Source organism: Oryzias latipes, chromosome 18 (genome assembly GCF_053564925.1).
Source record: "Oryzias latipes strain Hd-rR chromosome 18, Olatipes_Hd-rR_3.1".
NCBI classification, from domain to species: Eukaryota; Metazoa; Chordata; class Actinopteri; order Beloniformes; family Adrianichthyidae; genus Oryzias; species Oryzias latipes.
The window spans coordinates 1,491,357-1,509,037 of record NC_136254.1 but is presented as its reverse complement, the minus strand read 5'-3'; the positions used below and the strand labels follow the sequence as shown (position 1 = coordinate 1,509,037).

At 45.4% G+C, this 17,681-nt stretch overlaps 2 protein-coding genes across 3 annotated transcripts in view; one reads left to right on the top strand and one right to left on the bottom strand.

Annotated features, from left to right (window-relative positions):
* Window positions 1-9,814: 9,814 nt before the first annotated feature.
* On the top strand, window positions 9,815-15,141 carry hacd4 (3-hydroxyacyl-CoA dehydratase 4). 2 transcript variants are annotated; one of them, XM_004080072.5, is made up of 7 exons: window positions 9,815-10,074; window positions 11,297-11,403; window positions 11,473-11,600; window positions 11,660-11,769; window positions 12,992-13,098; window positions 13,602-13,709; window positions 14,230-15,141. In XM_004080072.5, exons 1-7 carry the CDS (start codon window positions 10,055-10,057, stop codon window positions 14,310-14,312), a joined length of 663 nt encoding a protein of 220 aa, XP_004080120.1. In that variant the 5' UTR covers window positions 9,815-10,054; the 3' UTR covers window positions 14,313-15,141. The 2 variants fall into 2 exon arrangements, with proteins under 2 accessions (XP_004080120.1, XP_078792712.1); XM_078936586.1 differs by lacking the exon at window positions 9,815-10,074 and having other exon boundaries at window positions 11,103-11,403.
* Window positions 12,734-17,681, bottom strand: part of focad (focadhesin) — a 41,064-nt gene continuing 36,116 nt past the window's right edge. Inside the window, exons 39-44 of the mRNA XM_011487798.4 lie at window positions 17,498-17,587; window positions 17,249-17,426; window positions 16,933-17,030; window positions 15,853-16,104; window positions 15,608-15,683; window positions 12,734-14,594 (exon numbers count right to left, since the gene is read on the bottom strand). Of these exons, the coding sequence (XP_011486100.1) occupies window positions 14,521-14,594; window positions 15,608-15,683; window positions 15,853-16,104; window positions 16,933-17,030; window positions 17,249-17,426; window positions 17,498-17,587 (768 nt within the window). The 3' untranslated portion in view covers window positions 12,734-14,520. The remainder of the gene's footprint in view (window positions 14,595-15,607; window positions 15,684-15,852; window positions 16,105-16,932; window positions 17,031-17,248; window positions 17,427-17,497; window positions 17,588-17,681) is intronic.

Here is a 17,681-nt window from a genome sequence, read left to right as displayed (position 1 = left end):
TTGTTTCATTGGCAGCATTTTGACTGGAGGTTCCCCGTCAGGCTGCCACAGATGTGATTGATAGTCATTAAAACTCAAATGAACAGCAGAACTTCCTAACATTTAGCCGAAGGAATTTCACATTTATACTCAGAAACGTCTCTGATTATTGATGGAGAAAGAACCAGTTTAGTGGACACGGTTCTATGCAGTAAAATCAAATTGTTTCACCTAAAAGCCTGAAACAAAAGTTTCTTTATTTTGTGTAATGAAAATAAAATTGAGATGTTTTTTAGGCTGATAAAAGACAGGAAATAACTTTTTTTACATTTGATGCATATAAAAATGTCCCCCCCCCCCCCCCCCCGTCATCAATTTGGATGTTTCCTTTTGTTCTGCAAAAAAGAAAAACAGTGAATAATCATTCTAACCCATCATCAACAGAGATGATATCCATCCTCCCTCCTACTCATTTAACTGCATTTATTTTTGCATCATCCAAGTCAATTAGCCACCATTTAAAACGAACAACCATTTTTGGTAAATATTGTCGTATTTATGCATGATTGAATGAATAAAAGATTTCACACTAGTTGGTTTAAAGGCATAAGTATGCTTGTGTGAACACTATCTGTTTTGTGTACATGTTGACATGTGGACATTTTTTCAGCTAGCAGGTGTGTTGATGACATTTCAGTGTGTGTGTGAACAGGCCCCGCCCTTTTTGTACTACATTTGAACTGTACCGTAATGATAAACAACCAGTAAACTTCCTCTATGCTGCTTCATGGTCTTACCCCCCCCTCCCACTATCACCCCCCCCCCCCCCCCTCTCTCTTCTTTCCTTTTCCGTCCGGTCCAACACCAAAGATTTTCAGACATGATTGAAATTAATAAAGTTTGGCCTCAATTACAAAAGGGGTTTATTCAGACATACCTTTGGTTTGTCTGAAGATGAATAACCCCTCTTGTTAAAGTAAAATATGTCCAACACAAGAGGCCGTCAACTCTCATCTGTCTGCCCAGCTGTTGGACAGGACAAGTAAAAAAATAAAATAAAATAAAATAAAATACTGTCGTGCTGTGCTTTCCCGGTGATGGCGATTCAGGACGTCCATGGAGGGAAATCACTTTACTCCACAAGCACTCTTTGCTCTGAAACCTTTACTCGTCTTGATCAGGTGAGTACAGGTGAGTACAGGTGAGTACAGGTGAGTACAGGTAAAGGTTTTTTCCCAGTTATAGGTTTGTGATAGTAGCTCCGCCTCAGAACAGCAGCGACACCTCTCCATGCGATGAGCTCCTTCTAGATCTTTTCACTTCACACACAACTTAGTCTGACCTCCCAGCATGGCCTTACTTCCCTTAACCAATAGGAACAGGCTGACAGGAGGTTATCTTATGTTGAAGTAACAATCCTGTGAACATTTTACTCACATTCATGAATAACACTCATCATTATTTTCAGATATTTTAGAAGTTTTCCTCCTGAGCTGATCATTGTGGTTTTCTGAGATGATTGCAATAATCTATTTTTCATGTTCTGAAGGCAAAAACGCACAGGATAGAATCCAAACAGATGAGTTTTCATCCATCAGCTGTTTGATGAACTCAGGTTCTCCTGTAAACTTCAGGTCATTGACAGAATTGTCCTCACAGTTAAATCAGTTTTATCAAAGTTAAAAAACACAATTTGATCTAAAAAAGAGTTTTTAATCAACAGGAAATCATTCTGGACATCATGTGAGGTGGTGGGTTTAAATCCAGGGTCAGATTAGACTAAAGATGAGACCTCACTCTGCATTTAAGGCCAGATTGAGGGTCTAAGCCCCCCCCCCAACAACACAGCTCATCATCCAGACGTAAAGACAGACTTTTTCCACTTCAGCTGTAACTGACTAAAGCCAAATACAAGCTCACTTCAAGAACTTTATTCCATCTTTTCTGTCCATAACAATGCTCCCAAAAATACTCAGACCCCAGGGCTATGACTAATTCCTGGTCGATACATGCGAGTTCAGCATTTGGCTGCTGTGCGCCGTCTGTCAGTCAGGCGACATCTCAGGGAGCATTGACTATTTTTCCTTTTTCAGTTCTTTGTGTACCAAAACTATAATATGCTTACTTTTGGCATAACTTATGAGTTTTTTAACAAATTACTAGTTTTCCAAGGAGACGGGAATAATCAACCAGGGAGTTAATGAGAAAAACTGGCTCCAATGTCTTTACCTATGAGATATAGAGGCTACTCTTTCACAGTCCAACCTGCCAGAATTTAGCGAGGACAAACCAAAACAGTCCAGAACACAGGAGGAAGTGTCAACAGAATCTAAAAAATAAAAAGTATATACTCTGCCAAACCAGAAAACGCCAGAGTCAACAGTCTACAGCGGGAAAAAAATATGCGAGGCAGAATTCAACGTGGAATGAAATCCTCCAGAGAAATCGTTCCACACAGTGGAATCCCCTCCAATTAATCCAAAGATCCAAAAAAAAACAAAGACAATTCCAACAACGAGAAAAACTACAATCTCCAGCAGAACACAGCAAGTTAGAAACCAAAAAGAAACTCACAGAAATCCAAGATGGGGACTCCAGGAATCCACCGAGACCCAGCAAATGAGCTGACAGCAGAGGGAACCTGCAGGATACATGCAGGTGAGACAGGTGATGGATGCAGGTGAGACAGGTGATGGATGCAGGTGAGACAGGTGAGGACTGCCAGTAGACTAATCAGCAGGCGGAGAAAGATGTCTGCCAACCGCCAAGGAACCACAGAAGAAGAAGAAGAAGGAGGGGGAGGAGCCTGACAACAGGAAACAACTTTTTTTCAGAGACTTAAGTGTGTTTTTAAAAAGTATTACTAGATTCTGTTTGATCTTTTCTTTGTTAGAACAGGTTTGAACATCTGATGGAGTGTTTCTGTCTCTCAGAGCTTCAGTCAGGAAGGTGTCAGCCACAGAGGGGGGGGGGACTAATTGGTATGAATAACTGGGCATGTGGAGGCTTGGCTGGCAAAGATCTTGACCTCTCCACTGGGTTCTACTGGGGGCAGGGGGCAACAGAATCCTCTCAAGCCTCTGCCAAGAGTGTCATGTAGTGGGGTGTGTAAGGGAAACTGGAGATGAAGCTCTGCTTGTTTCTCAGCTCGCCATGTGTCCAAAGCCTGGCGTCCCATTCCGACGTGGTCTTGGCGGGAGGGCGTGGTCAAAGAGTACGTCTGCAAACCTCAAACTGACATGCGTTTTTTCCACTGCAGGGTAAAATCCCTGCAACCAAAATCTCCAACGAATGGGAGAGGAGCTAGAAGTAACTCATTTACAAAGTAATCCAATACAGTAGCTTTACTTTTTGCTACAACTATTGGTGTCAGACATATCAGACTTTGTCTCTGTTGGTAACTTGAGGACTTTATGTCATCTTTTCATAACAATGAGTGTCCATAGCTGTTCTTAGCTGCCCGTTGGAGAAGATGTGGATTTTATTGAAGTAAAATGAACTTTAGAGCTCATTTAATCCTGGAAGCACAGGATTGGGGTTGAAGAACCCAGGACAGCAAACTACAAAAATGTCTCTGGGGACAAATGTGGAACTGATCCGATTAGAAAAAGATAGAATTCCATCTAAGTGTGTTCTGTCACCCCAAAGAGAATGAAAACGGTCGTTTGACATGGTGGGGGTAGTGTGATGGTTTGGGACTGCATCCATTCACTAAGCGATCTTCAGAAAACCTTACGGAGTAGATCAAACCGTCACTTCGTCATTTTTGTGTGATTTTTGTGAAATTCCATACAAAGTCGGCAGAGATGCTTCCAAACTTGAACAAATCCGTTGGTAGGTGATGTGATTGTCGTCACAAAGTGTTCAGATTGGTTTTTGAATGGTGGTAATGATTGATGTGTTCTACTAAACAGCTTTATAACCTTACCTGAACGTTCATTCATCCACCCACCTGACCACAAAAAACAACTTTGGTTCCTCCCTAAACTCCCAGAACCGTCTCTGTCTGCCCCATGAAAGGACACCCAGACGCAGGGTAAATGTCAGTCAGAAGGTATCTGTGAATTCGTAGGAGATCACTCCTGCATCACGATCCTCAGGAGAAGACCAGCTAAATATGTCTTCAAATCTGGTATCAGGTCGTTTGATGCGTCACCAATAATCTCTGGTCTTAGTTCAATTCATTATTGGTAATATGATCAAGTATACAAAAATGGTTGCACCTGATAAAACCCAGGGGTTTGGGGCAAACCACGACATGAGGCTATACAGTGACCGCTTTGGATGTCGGGTCAAACCGGGTCAGAACTCTTCTGGAATTTTGTCTCCAGCGAAGTGAGCTGCTGGATCTGAGGCGCAGGCGATGTTTGAACTTGGTTTGCTTCAGGACGGAGCTGCGTCTGTCCGTCATTCCTCCGTCTCTTGACATGGTCTTCGCCTGTAACCTCAGCGGGCCAGGCGGAGGCTGTAGAGAAACCGTCCTGCTGAGGCTCTGCACAGCAGATTCCTGCAGGAACCGTCAGTGGAGCCACGCAGGGTTCTGCTGAAACGTAGGTCTCTGCAGCCGAGTGTAGGTCCAGAATAGTTGCTGTCATTTTGCCTAAAGTGCAGGCTTTTGCTCTAAACGTTGACTGAAGCAAGACTTGGGTTACTGTAAACTCAGCCTCAGACGGGATATATTTAGACGGACATTTCTGTCAGCTAGCCTGGTGACAGCAGGTCTTCGGAATATCCCATTACTTCTGGAGTCCACATTAAAACAGCAGGCAGTCCGCGATGTCGGCTCATTAGTCAAAAAGGATTAGGAAGGCGTCATAAGTGGTTAACGAGAAGAGGGCACTAAGAAAGACACGCCTTTCCCCAGAGACGTCTTCCACTGTGATGGTCACACTCTGCATAGCAGCAGCAAACACAAATACATGCATGTCATCAACACTGAGGTCACAGGGGTAATCGACCCGCTTTGACGCTCTGAGAAGTCGCTACGAGTTAAAGTTATTCGTGTTTCGCAGAACTGCTGTGGGTCTTCCACAGAGAGAAACAGAAAAGGCCACAGACTCCAACAGTGAGTGGAAGTCGACCCAGCAGCAGGCGATGTTTGTGTAGATGTGAAGACACACTCATCCCTCCGTCTCCTGACCTCCGTTCTGTCCAAAGGAACCTGCTGTGTTTGGCCAAAGGCCGCTTCGGTTCGTCCTGGACAAGCTTCCACTGTCCCCTCAGAAAAACCAGCAACCAGTCTGCAGTTCAGAAGAACTCCTACTACCACGAGTACACAATGTCTAACTTTTGTCTTTTTACACACAACATGACTTCCTTTACGCCCCACTCTTAATCTTTTGATCTATTATCAAAGCCGTCAGTGGTCTTTTAGTTCTGATGATGACGGCTTTTTTAGCCCAAAATGTCGTTTTCTAGGACATTGTTTCTGCAGTTCATCAGAAAATCACCCCTGAGGTGGGGGGTGGTGTTGTAAGCCCGCCCCCACTTCCCGCCATTGCTTTGTTTACGCTCTACTGCTAGCTTACAGCCCCAAGCTAACATTAGCGGTGCTACAAAAATAGCAGCAACATCAGAGCTTGTCCAGCCATACGGTTCTGATCCAGATTCTTTTTCAGACCAGGACATTAAAGATCTACATACCCACAATAATAAGAGAAAATGCAAATAATGTTATTTTTCAAAAACAACTGAAACTGTGGCTTTTGGAGACTCACATGTGCGATGAGAGAGGACAAAGCAAGCACTGATTTGAAAGTATGTTTATATTATCTTCAGTGTTTATCTTCATATTATTTTGTATTCTTTGTTTGCTAAATGTATGTGTATTGTCTGTCTCGCAAACTGTTTTATTCCTTTAAATATCAACCTGTCAAGCCTCTCCAGATGGAAATGAGCCTGCGGCTTTAATCTGTCTTATTTACATTGGTTTGATTGTTCGTTAATACGCATCGTCCTCTTCTTACTAAAGTTAACATGTCTGGCTGAAAGTGGATGCATCAGAATGGAGCAGAGCCGCTCCGTAACAGTTTCTACGTCACTAACATGTCAACCTCTGCTTGTTACATGAATCTGATTTTGTCATTTGTTTCCGTGCAGGCTGGCTGTGACTCCGCCCCCTTTGGTGGAGCAGTCACAGCTGCCTTCATCAAGTAAAAAAGAATTCCTATTTTAACTTTCACCACTTTAGACTGACTTTAATGAAACACTGGTAAACCACGTTTGGGAACAATGGAGCCGCTAAAACACAAGAGGTCAGACTAAACAAACATGATGCAGAGGAAAACCAACATGTGACCAAACAAACACGACAACACGACTACTGACACTGATGACATGAGCAGCTGAGCTGGGAGACGACTGAAACCTGCAGAAGGTCACAGAAAAGCAGAGCATTGCTGAGCAGAAATACTCAAACAGAACCAAGCCTGACATCAGGTTGGACAAACATCCATTCAGTTTCAGGTAAATCAGCAGGAAAAAGCTGGAGTTTGGTGGAACTGAGCTGCAGGGTTCTTGGAGCTGTAATGACTGAGAGCGGATGATGTTGCAAACAGCTGGCAGAGTCATTAAACCCACACCCATCTGTCAGGGTAGATGATATAGTCCTCATGAGCCACAGATATACTAGAAGAGACCCAGATAATGTATACTTTTTATTACCTTTAGCTTGCTGTAACTAAAATCAACAGCACTGCGTGTAACCTTTTCCCTCCAACTCAATGCAGCCTGACATCATGTGGTTCTTCCTGTTCGTGCACCGTGTTCTATTGCCTCTTCAGAGAACAAGAAAACGCTTTGCTTTCAATTTCTGCTGCAGTATCTCTGAAGGCTCTCTTCTCTCATCAGGGATTTTTAGGATTTCAGCGGTTTCTGCAGTTGTGGTGCTGTTGTGTGTTTGATTGGGTGTTGGGTTTTTGGTTTGTTGATTAGTTGTTGGGGTTTTGGGTTGTGTGTTTGATTGGTTGATGGGTTTTTGGTTTGTTGATTAGTTGTTGGGGTTTTGGGTTGTGTGTTTGATTGGTTGATGGGTTTTTGGTTTGTTGATTAGTTGTTGGGGTTTTGGGTTGTGTGTTTGATTGGTTGATGGGTTTTTGGTTTGTTGATTAGTTGTTGGGGTTTTGGGTTGTGTGTTTGATTGGTTGATGGGTTTTTGGTTTGTTAATTGGTTGTTGGGGTTTTGGGTTGTGTGTTTGATTGGTTGATGGGTTTTTGGTTTGTTGATTAGTTGTTGGGGTTTTTGGTTGTGTGTTTGATTGGTTGATGGGTTTTCGGTTTGTTGATTGGTTGTTGGGGTTTTGGGTTGTGTGTTTGATTGATTGATGGGTTTTTGGTTTGTTGATTGGTTGTTGGGGTTTTGGGTTGTGTGTTTGATTGGTTGATGGGTTTTTGGTTTGTTGATTAGTTGTTGGGGTTTTGGGTTGTGTGTTTGATTGGTTGATGGGTTTTTGGTTTGTTGATTAGTTGTTGGGGTTTTGGGTTGTGTGTTTGATTGGTTGATGGGTTTTTGGTTTGTTGATTGGTTGTTGGGGTTTTGGGTTGTGTGTTTGATTGGTTGATGGGTTTTTGGTTTGTTGGTTGGTTGTTGGGGTTTTGGGTTGTGTGTTTGATTGGTTGATGGGTTTTCGGTTTGTTGATTGGTTGTTGGGGTTTTGGGTTGTGTGTTTGATTGGTTGATGGGTTTTCGGTTTGTTGATTGGTTGTTGGGGTTTTGGGTTGTGTGTTTGATTGGTTGATGGGTTTTCGGTTTGTTGATTGGTTGTTGGGGTTTTGGGTTGTGTGTTTGATTGGTTGATGGGTTTTTGGTTTGTTGATTGGTTGTTGGGGTTTTGGGTTGTGTGTTTGATTGGTTGATGGGTTTTTGGTTTGTTGATTGGTTGTTGGGGTTTTGGGTTGTGTGTTTGCTTGGTTGATGGGATTTTGGTTTGTTGGTTGGTTGATTGGTCGTTGGGTGTTTGAGGTGTGTTTGATTGTTGGGTTTTTGGGTTGAATGTTTGCTTGGTTGATTGGTTGTTGGGTGTTTTGCATGGAAAACCAGGATGACATTTAGAGATCAGGTTGATTTGTTTTAAAGAGTGCTACAAAAAGATCAGTAATCCCGTCTCCATGTCTGGGTTTATGACATCATTCAGAGACCGTCCCAGTACGGTGAGCTTCACCATCTGCTGCAGGAGCTGTGTCTATAACGGCGCTTTCATTGGTACGTCCGTCTCTCTGTGACCCAGTTTGACGACTAGCTGTCCGGCACTAGTCTGAGGAGGGAAAAATTTAAAAGTAGGAATAAAATTACAGGATATGATTATTATTGTCTCAATACAAAAAAAGAAAACTATCATGAGGTTCAGGAAGAGAACGATCAGATTTTCTCCTGTGTTGGTTTTGCACTCCCCCCGCTGATCGCATCACTGAACAAGTCATGGGCCAAAGCTGGTTGCCTGAAGGGTACCAGGTACTAGACGCAACACGTCTGTTAAAGTTCTGATTTTTAACTCTGCATACGCCATGCTGCAACACCCAAATAAAGCTGATAACCTCTCGTGTCTGTACCACGACTGTGTCTCAAAACTGGACTGAGTGACTCCGCCCCCCTGGTGTTCCAAACAGGAAGTGGTTCCAAGAAGCCAAAATCCCATAGAGAAACAACAGCTGTTAGTCATTCCATTGGTCAGAAGAACCAATCTGGTTCTAATACCTGTTCAAAGTCTTCTTGATAATCCTCATTTTTTCTGTAGCGTAAATTATAAACTGACCAACCAGATGTCTCAATAAAACTAGGTGGCGTTGCATCAAACGTTTGGGTGTTTGATTGACAGATTCCTCCGAGCTCGCTTTCAGTGGACAGGGTGTGGCCTTCTAACATTCTGGATCCTGATTGGACGGAGTGGTTGCCATAGAAATGTAGACTCTCAGCAACACAGACCAACGGCTTATCGAGGACGTCTAGATCCAACGTGACAACGGACATCTGGCAGAAAAATGGCGACCGAGAAAACGGAACATTTTCCATTGGTGATGTCACATTCGCTCAGTCCAGTTCTCTCATACAGTCGATTGTCTGTACATTGACTTTACAACGGAAGTGGACGCCTCTGCCGCGCAAATGGCATTCGGCGTTAAGGCAGCTTTGTTTAGGATTTCATGCCTAACTGTTTTCTACAGCTTCTTCTCCTAAATCATGACCCTGTTGCTGTGAGTTCTTAGAGAGTTTAATGAAATTAGAAAAAGATGTTCAAGACCAAAAAAAACAGGATCACTTCAAAAAAAGTACTTTGTGAGAAAAAAGACTTTAGCGCTTTTCTGTAAACTTCTGAATGGAAGAAAAATGCAGCAAAATTCTTTCAAAACATTGCAACAGGTTTACAGCAACAACATGCAAAAAAGAAACATACCCCCATTGAAACTTACCTCCACTGTAACATACCCCCACTGACCAAACCGGCCAGTCCCGGTACAAAAACATGGAAACACTGGAGCTAAAATCATTATTAAAGAAAAGATTGATGGAAGAATTGATACAGAAAATGGATTTACATATATAAAAGTGAGAGTAAATGTAAATAAATGCATAAATAGGTTCAAATAGTGTCCTTGTTGCTGCAGTTCAGGCCAACATTGTAAATAAGAAATCGTTCTTCATGTTTCGCCTGGGTAAATGCAGGTTTCTATCAGTTGGATCTACAGGCGGCTGAATGATGAACTGAGCTCATGATGAATCACACATTTGTGTTTTCCAGTTTGACACCCTCCCTATTCTAGATGCCCCGTCCGTTTTGTTGCGTGTCACAGTCATGTGTGGTATCTTTGACCAAAAGTGTGTCTTTTCTCTCTGAATGCCAGTTTCAGCCCCCACTGTGCTGCTCCACCTCTCTGCTCTGTCTTTAGAGGGGCGGGGCGCTTCAACTTCTGCCTCACATGTGGAAGTTTTCACTTCCTTTTGGCGGTGAAGCCACAGCAGCTGTAATCAGTGTGAGGAAAGCGTTTACTGTTGGGATATTGCAGCACTTCTCTCTGCTTCCACTCGATGGAGGACGGCAGCTGAACGGCAGCTGAACGGAGAAACTCACTCAGAGCTGCAATGGAAGAATTCAGAGGAATGTGAGTAATTCCAGACTTTCAGGGGGTGATGGTCATGAAGGAATGCTCTGAGAGAGTCCAGGTAGTCTGTCTGTTGAAGCCTTCTTACTGACGGGGAAATACCGGTTTCATGTTCCACGGTTCGTTTCTTATTCCCCAGAAGCTGCTGGAGTCCTGCACTAAAGGGCCAGATCTTCCTAAAAGTTCTTCACCCACAGCTGCATGTGCTGCTCCACACAAAACCCAGCAGAGTTCTTTCATTTGGAGGGTTAACACCAGGAAATGTGGAGCCCAGATGCTCAGAAAGATCAAGTCTGAGCCTGACGGACTCTTTTGTTTGGTTCTGGGCTGCGTGACAACAGCCTGTTCATGTGTGTTTTTGTGAACTCTGGCTTTAATTTGATCATTGAGAGGATCTGAGAGTCTCACCGCCCAGTTTGTGTTCTTTGGGGAACACAAAGGGTTAAATGCTAAGAAGTAAACCAACAGCAGCTGTAGAAATGCTGTAGCTCTGTGCTGCACGCTGACTTCAGGTTCAATCTGCAGAGTTCTGCATGAACCACAGTCGAGGTCAAACTGTGGACAGTCCTGAAGAAAAGGCTGCTTTTTGGGGTTTTTAACCAGATTTTGAAGCATTTTGTCACGCTGGAGGAGGAATGGAAAAGTTAAGATTAAAATCAGGAGCAGATGGTTTAAAAAAGCCTGTAGTCGTTACACTGGGCGGGGCCAAAGACTCCATGCTCCGCCCCTTTCTGATCATTCACTGTCAGACCAACAGATCCATGATTGTCTGTGTTTTCCTGGTCTGAGCTGGAATCTGGATCAGAACTGGACGGATGGACGGATCTGATGTTGCTGCTTTTTTTGTTGCACTGCTAATGTTAGCTTGGGGGTGTGAGGGGCTGTAAGCTAGCGGGAGAAAGTAAACAAAGGGATGATGGGAAATTAGCACGGGCCCAACTCCTCGCCAACAGTCTAGCCCACAATTAATGTATTAATTAATGTATTTCTAATAAAGAAATGTATAATCCAGGGGCTAAAAACAGATCATCAGGATTTAAAAACCAATGGGAACACTTTACACTAGATCAGCAGATGATCGGAGTGGAACTCTAACAGGAAGCTGCTTTCCCCCCTAAGGTGGCAGATGGAGTAACTTATAAAAATAATTGTAATCATTATTTTAGCGGATGAACTTTTTGCTAAAAGTAAAAGGTCCTGTTTTCCTGTGTATCTTCTGCAGGCTCAGCTTTAGGTTCGTCTACATTTTCACCTACAACCTGTTCCAGTTCTGCGGTCACACCTGGATTCTGGCCAATACCATCACAAGGTTTTTCACCTTTGGGACAGGTACGAATGAAAACCTCCTCCTTTCAGTCCTTGGTCAGCCGGAAACAGAAGCTCATGGTGTCTCTGCAGACGCTCTGGCGGACACCTTCTACTCGGTGGGCTTTGTGATGAGCCTCTGCCAGCTCCTGTCCGCCCTGGAGCTGTTCCACATCGCAGACGGGATCGAGAAAGCCAGACTCCTTCCTCGCTTCCTTCAGGTGAGTCTGACCACGTGCACTGCTGTCCCTCCCCTGGACTGATGCTGGTCTCCTTCCAGGTTATGGAGAAGAACATATTGCTGCTCGTGGTCAACATGTGTGAGGAAATTCAGAGGAAGCCCGTGGTGTGTTTGCAGTTCTTCCTGTGGAACATTCTGGACCTCCTGCGGTACGTCCCCGTTGGGAGATACGACGTTCTCATTGGTGGGAGGAGCTTCATTTAGCATTTTCATCGTGTTTGTAATGATGACCGAGGCTCAGCATTGGTCATTTACATGCATGTTAACCCTTGTGCTATCCTAGGCACTTTAACATTGGGAGTTGGGTCATCTAGACCCACTAGACAGTGCTCTGAACCTTTTTTCTTCAATGATTTGTGATCTTCACTGGTGTCCATGGATTACATGAAATCTTTCCACCTTTATCCACCTTTGTCATGGTAGGGAGAACACAACAATGGAAGGGGGGGTCATCTTGACCCCATAGGATAGCACAAGGGTTCATCGGTTTGCTTGTTTGTCCAGATAAAGTTGAAATGATGTTTTCAGAGTAACGGGCCAGCCAAAAAAGCCTTGGCTGACTCAAAGTGCACTGAGATGAGACTCAAAGACTTGACTGGATCATTTGGACTGAAGTTCTGCCTTAAAGCAGAACTTCCTGCTCTGCTCCAACCCCTCTGCCTTTGCTGACGGCCATCGTCAGGCTTCTGCGGATCTGGATGATGAATCAGGACAACGTGGGAAACATCCCCAAAGACGTCCCGTACCCTCACCAGAACTAGCTCCCACCGTAACCCAAGTCAATTCTGTGGTTTTCCTTTTCTGAGGCGATTCTCAACAGTGAAACGGGAAGTTTAGCCCAAAGAAGCAGAAGCTTTCAAATATTTAGATCATCTGGATGGAAGTATAGTGCGTTTGTTTGGGTACATACTGTTCTTGCAGAGGTTAGGCCCATGTGAGGCCGCTCCTGCTCCAACTGAAGGCCCTATTGACCTGATGGAAACCTGAAACGCAGAGGTCGTCTACCAACCTGCTGAGTATGGAAGCATGTCTGCTATTGACTTTCATTTTTAATGATGCTACAGAAATGCTTCCATACATGAAAGCATCACTGGATTCTGGAGCGGCAGCAGCTTTTGAGCTGAAGAACTACTTTTATTTTGAAAGGTTAAATGATGTTTGTTAGTACATAATAAAGGAATTGTGGGTTTCTTCAGCCCTCGGCTTCACCGGATGTTCAACATTTATGGAAGAAACAAATGAAAACGCTCATCAGCTGTTTGAGCGGCGGCGCCCTGAGCCTTTCAGAGCCGCCGTGTGGGCGTGGCCGTCATGTGTAGCACGTATAATACCCCATAACCTTAAATGAAAGCGTGTTGTGTGTGACGACAGGTACCCGCACGAGCTGCTGTGTGTCGTGGCCACGCCCCCCATCGCCATGCTGTGGACGCGCTACTCCCTCTGGATCCCTGTATACACCCTGTCCGTGATCAATGAAGGTGACTCCCAGCATGCATCAGGCTGATTCAGGAATGATCCTGTTGGCGGTGCAGAAATATGCCGGGCAGAGCCGTAAGCTCCCTGCTCTCATCGATGGGAGGGGAAGGGGGGGGCGGAGATGCTCCACCCCACACCTCAGAGGTGACTTTTTAATGAACTCCTGCCGCTCTGCAGAAACTATGTCCAAGAAAACGACACATCATCGTAAATAAGAGAACTCTGGGAACGATTTGGAAATAGATCAGAACGACAAATAAAAACAGGAAACATTATTTCTAATTGAAGACAATGAACGGGGAAAGAAAGAAATGTTAAAAAATAGAGTAAAGTAGAAACAGTAAAGAATCAACCATTCTAGGTTATTTTGGGGTTTTCCCTTCTTTTCACGTCTCATTTCCTTCACTCTGGTTCTTGTTGTTCTCCAGCGTTTACCGGCCAGTCTTTGTTCTGAATTCCTCCATGCGTTTCTGCGGTAACCTTCAGTTCTTCCCGTCGGCTTTAGGCACCCTGATCTACCAGGTCCTGACCCTCCCTGAGCCAGCGGCCTCCAACTGCCCGGACCTCCACGGCCCCTTGTCCTCCATGGCCTACCTGCCCGTTCTCGCCATCGGTGAGAAAACCAAACATGTTCTGTTGTCCAACCAGACGTGAAAACACAAAAACAGGCCCGGTTGGTCGATTTGACATCCAACCAGAACTCTAAAAGGCAAAGTAGTAGCAGCTGATTCCGTTTCCATTAGGATCCCTGCAGTCTTCCTGTTTCCTTCTGGACACAGCAGCAGAACAGAATCTACTGCTTCTTCACACTGGATCAGGACTTCCATTTGTCTGAATAATCGTGAAGATCAGCCAGAACCCACTGTTGTTTCTATAAATCAATGTTTAAATTAGACGTTTTAAGGTAATAAAAACTGTAAAGGAGGCAGAGGAGAACATCCGTGCAACATGCATTAAATGTAGGCAGTGGCCTTTAGCTGTAGTGCAGCATGGAGGAGGCCTAAATGCTGCCACATGTGCATTTATTTATTTTTTGGGGAGGGGGGCTCAGCATAGTTATTAATGACGCCACGTTCCTGAACTCTGACCCTGTGTTTCTGTTTTGTAGCAGCTGCCTGTTTCTTCTTTTTCAGGAGCCGGCATCGCGGTGTGGCAGCTCCTGAAGGAGAGACGGCAGCATCTGGAGAGGTGGAGCAGGAGGAGGAAGGAGAACTGATGGAGTCTTTGATCTTTGTTGGCTCGCCGCGCTCTGCGGGACGTTGAACGGACACTTGTGAGGCGATGAAGAGGACGGGACTGACGGTCTTCGTTGGGCTGGGATGAAGGCCATCCTCCGGAACCACTCCAGTTTTCTCAGCAGCCGTCTCCATCCAGCAGGAAGGTCAAGCGTCGCCGCGGTAACCACAGGACCGTGGTGCAGTGGGCTACCAGCCGTAGGCCTGAGTCCACACGGCTTTCTTCCTGAACTCGGTGGAGGACTTCAGAGCCAAGAGAGCAGCTGAAACGACGATGCAAAGAAACGTTTAGAGCTTTTCAGGAGGAAAAACGAGTGAAATGTCAAATAAAAAGTTTTTTAGTGCAGCTGTTTGTGCTAAAACAAGGAAACTGTTGGGTGACGGAGCAAACCTCATCACACGGACCAGAACACAGAAAATCTCTGTTTTGACGTGAAACATTTATGAGTTCTGCTCAATAGATGAAGCTGAATAATCTTTACCAAGAAAAAACTGATAAACCTTGAAGCAAATCAACATAACTGTGTCAAGAAAAAGAGTTCAAAACAACTTATTTCATCTGTGTTTGGATAAAAACAGTACATGTCAGAAAAAAAGGGTTAGAGGAGCGTTTTTCATCTAAAGTCCGTGTCCCACAGCCGCTACGTATGTTTAGTGCATATGTCACGGATGTAAGCGGGTCATACGTGAATCTATGTGGTAAAAGTGAGAAAGTTGTGGTTTTTGGGTGAAATGTTCACAGATGTATCAGGAACCACGTTAAAACCACAGAAGAAGTAGGAATAAACACGCTAAGAACACGTAAACCAACGTAGAACATGAACCGTGTGATTATTGTGATGTTTATCTGTATCTCATCAGTGATTCATGCATCAATGATGTCATCTGAACGTGATCTGTGCGCCGTATACGTGATCTAAAAGTTACACATCAGTGGTTCATGCATGAAAAGTCTGTTAGACAAACGTCCTGGAAAGACACACATTAGTGGATGAATCTCACAAAAATGTAAGATTTACGTAATAATTGTGTAAAAACTACATAAAATACACATAAACTGCATAATTCTCAACCAGCTAAATACTCTGAACTGAATTCACATAAAGACCCGTCGGCTGAAACCCTCATCGGACATCTGAGCACATCGACAAACACAAGAAACACGTATGGATGACGTAGATCACACATGGATCACGGAAGACCGACATTTCATCTGTGGAACATGTATGTAGCTGCTGTGAGACACGACCTTGACAGACGTGCATGCGGTCCTCACCTTTGGCTGTGCGGATGGTCGCGGCGGACAGACGGGGATCAGGACCGTCTGCTATACTGAGAAGCCAGTCTATGAACTGACACACAACAGACGGACAGTCAACATCCCAAAAGCTTTTCTAACATAGCCTGAAATGCACGGTTTCCATGGAGACAGACGTTTGAGGCAACGAGACAGAACTACGATGCAAACCACAGGTCTGCTCCTCCATCCCCTCTGACCGGCGGCGGAGCGGTGAGACCCACCTTTGGCGTCTGGCTGCTCCACGGCTCTTTGTCCAGCAGCACAGGCAGGCTGTAGCAGACTCCCAGCAGGCACTGCTGCAAGGCGTGGTCAGCCTGCACGTCCACGCCGTACAGACTGTGTGTCAACAGTGGGGGCGTGGGCTCTGGTTGCCATGGAAACCACTGGGTCCTGATGCCCAGCAGCAGTGGCATGCGGTGGTCCGCCCAGCAGACGACAGCAGCGGCGAAGAGCTGGAAGAGGAAGTCTGTGGCCTGCAGGTGAGACAGAAAGAGGTTTCCACACATGTCAGTCCAACCTCAGCGCCCCACCACTCCTAAAGGTCCGAGTCCCGGTTCCTCCACTTTCAGGGTCCTAGAACATGGAACCTCCATGTAAACGATACCTTAGGGTTATAAACGGGTTTCTGTGGCATTTTTCTGACGACGGAGGAACAGAATCAGGAGCAGATGAAAAAAAGAGCTTTATGTGACATAGTAACTACCAGAAAGGGGCGGGGCCACAAGCTCTATGCCCCACCCCTTTCTGGTCATCCACCTGCAGACAAACAGATCCAAGAACGTCTTTGTTTTTCTGATCTGAGCTCGAATCTGGATCAGAACTGTTGGATGGAATGTTAGGCTGGGGGTGTGAGGGGCTGTAAGCTAGAGGGAGAATGGAAACAAAGAGCTCTCAGCAACGATTTTGGCTAAAATCATCATAATCATGATGAGAAGACCACCGGGAACGCTCAGAAGATGATCAGAGGGGGACTTTCCTGAAGAACTTTATTAGTTTTATTGCTCACTTATAGAGTCCAGGATGTTTGACAGTCTGACCTTCAGGTCAGCCGGTTTGTTCCTTTGACAACATCTGGAAGATCGTTCAGGAACTGAACCAGAAAGAGGATCCTAACACGTCAGCGGTCGTGTTGTTCTGCTTCCTGTTTAAATTCTGTTCCTGATCCATGACCGTCCTTCAGGTGAGTGAGGCCTTCTTCCAAACGTGTCCTCTCCGTCTTTGTGTGCTCTCAACCCCCCCCATAGGAGGGCAGTTCTCCAACGATGGAGTTTTTAAGACGTTCCTCACAGCAGCTCACATACCAGCTTCGGGTCTCCGCCGGTGACAGACGCTGCTCCATAGGCCACGTTCCGGATGTGTCCCATCAGCTCCTGGAGCCACTCCATGCGCTTCGACACACCTGAGGAGCAAAGCAGAGCAGCGGGGGCTGTTTTAGGCAGAAAGACGACCCGCAGACAGTCAGTAAGACCGGAACGCTCAAACGTGTCCATGCTTTGCTGAAATGGACGTCGTGGACAGCATCTGAACAACTTCTAGGAAATGTTTGTCCTTATTTGCAATCAGCGCTGAATTTGGTTTGATAAAAGTGTCTGAATCCCGCTGGTGGGGGGGCCGGACCTGTGTTGGTACTGGGGGAGAGGCGGCACTGGTAAAAAGCCTGTAGGAGGAGCCAGCCCACTCTGTGGCGCGGCCAACCGCGAATCACGCCGGCGATGACATCGTTGAGTCCCAACAGAGGAACGCGGCCCCGGGAGGCGAGGTACGCCAGGATGAAGGCGGTCTTCTCCATCTGAGTCTGGACAGAACCCAGCAGATGTTACATCCAAACCGGCAGCCCCGGACTGGCTCGTGCGTTCTGGGCGGTACCTCTGAGACTCCTGCAATCCTGTCGATCTCCGAGTCGTTCATCTCGGACAAGCACTTGGCCACGCCCACATACAAATCCACTTCTTTGTCCTAAAACAGACAGATTTAGACAACAGGAAGTTGGTCGGCTGCTTAACAGGACTCTTCAGGTTTCTAAAGGAGGAGGAGGAGGAGGAGGAGCCCA

Coding starts and splice junctions, on each gene's coding strand:
- hacd4 (XM_078936586.1), top strand. CDS start 11,244: ATGAACTTTTTGCTAAAAGTAAAAGGTCCTGTTTTCCTGTGTATCTTC. Junction 11,404..11,472: donor GTTTTTCACCTTTGGGACAG/GTACGAATGAAA, acceptor GTGTCTCTGCAG/ACGCTCTGGCGGACACCTTC. Junction 11,770..12,991: donor AACATTCTGGACCTCCTGCG/GTACGTCCCCGT, acceptor GTGTGACGACAG/GTACCCGCACGAGCTGCTGT.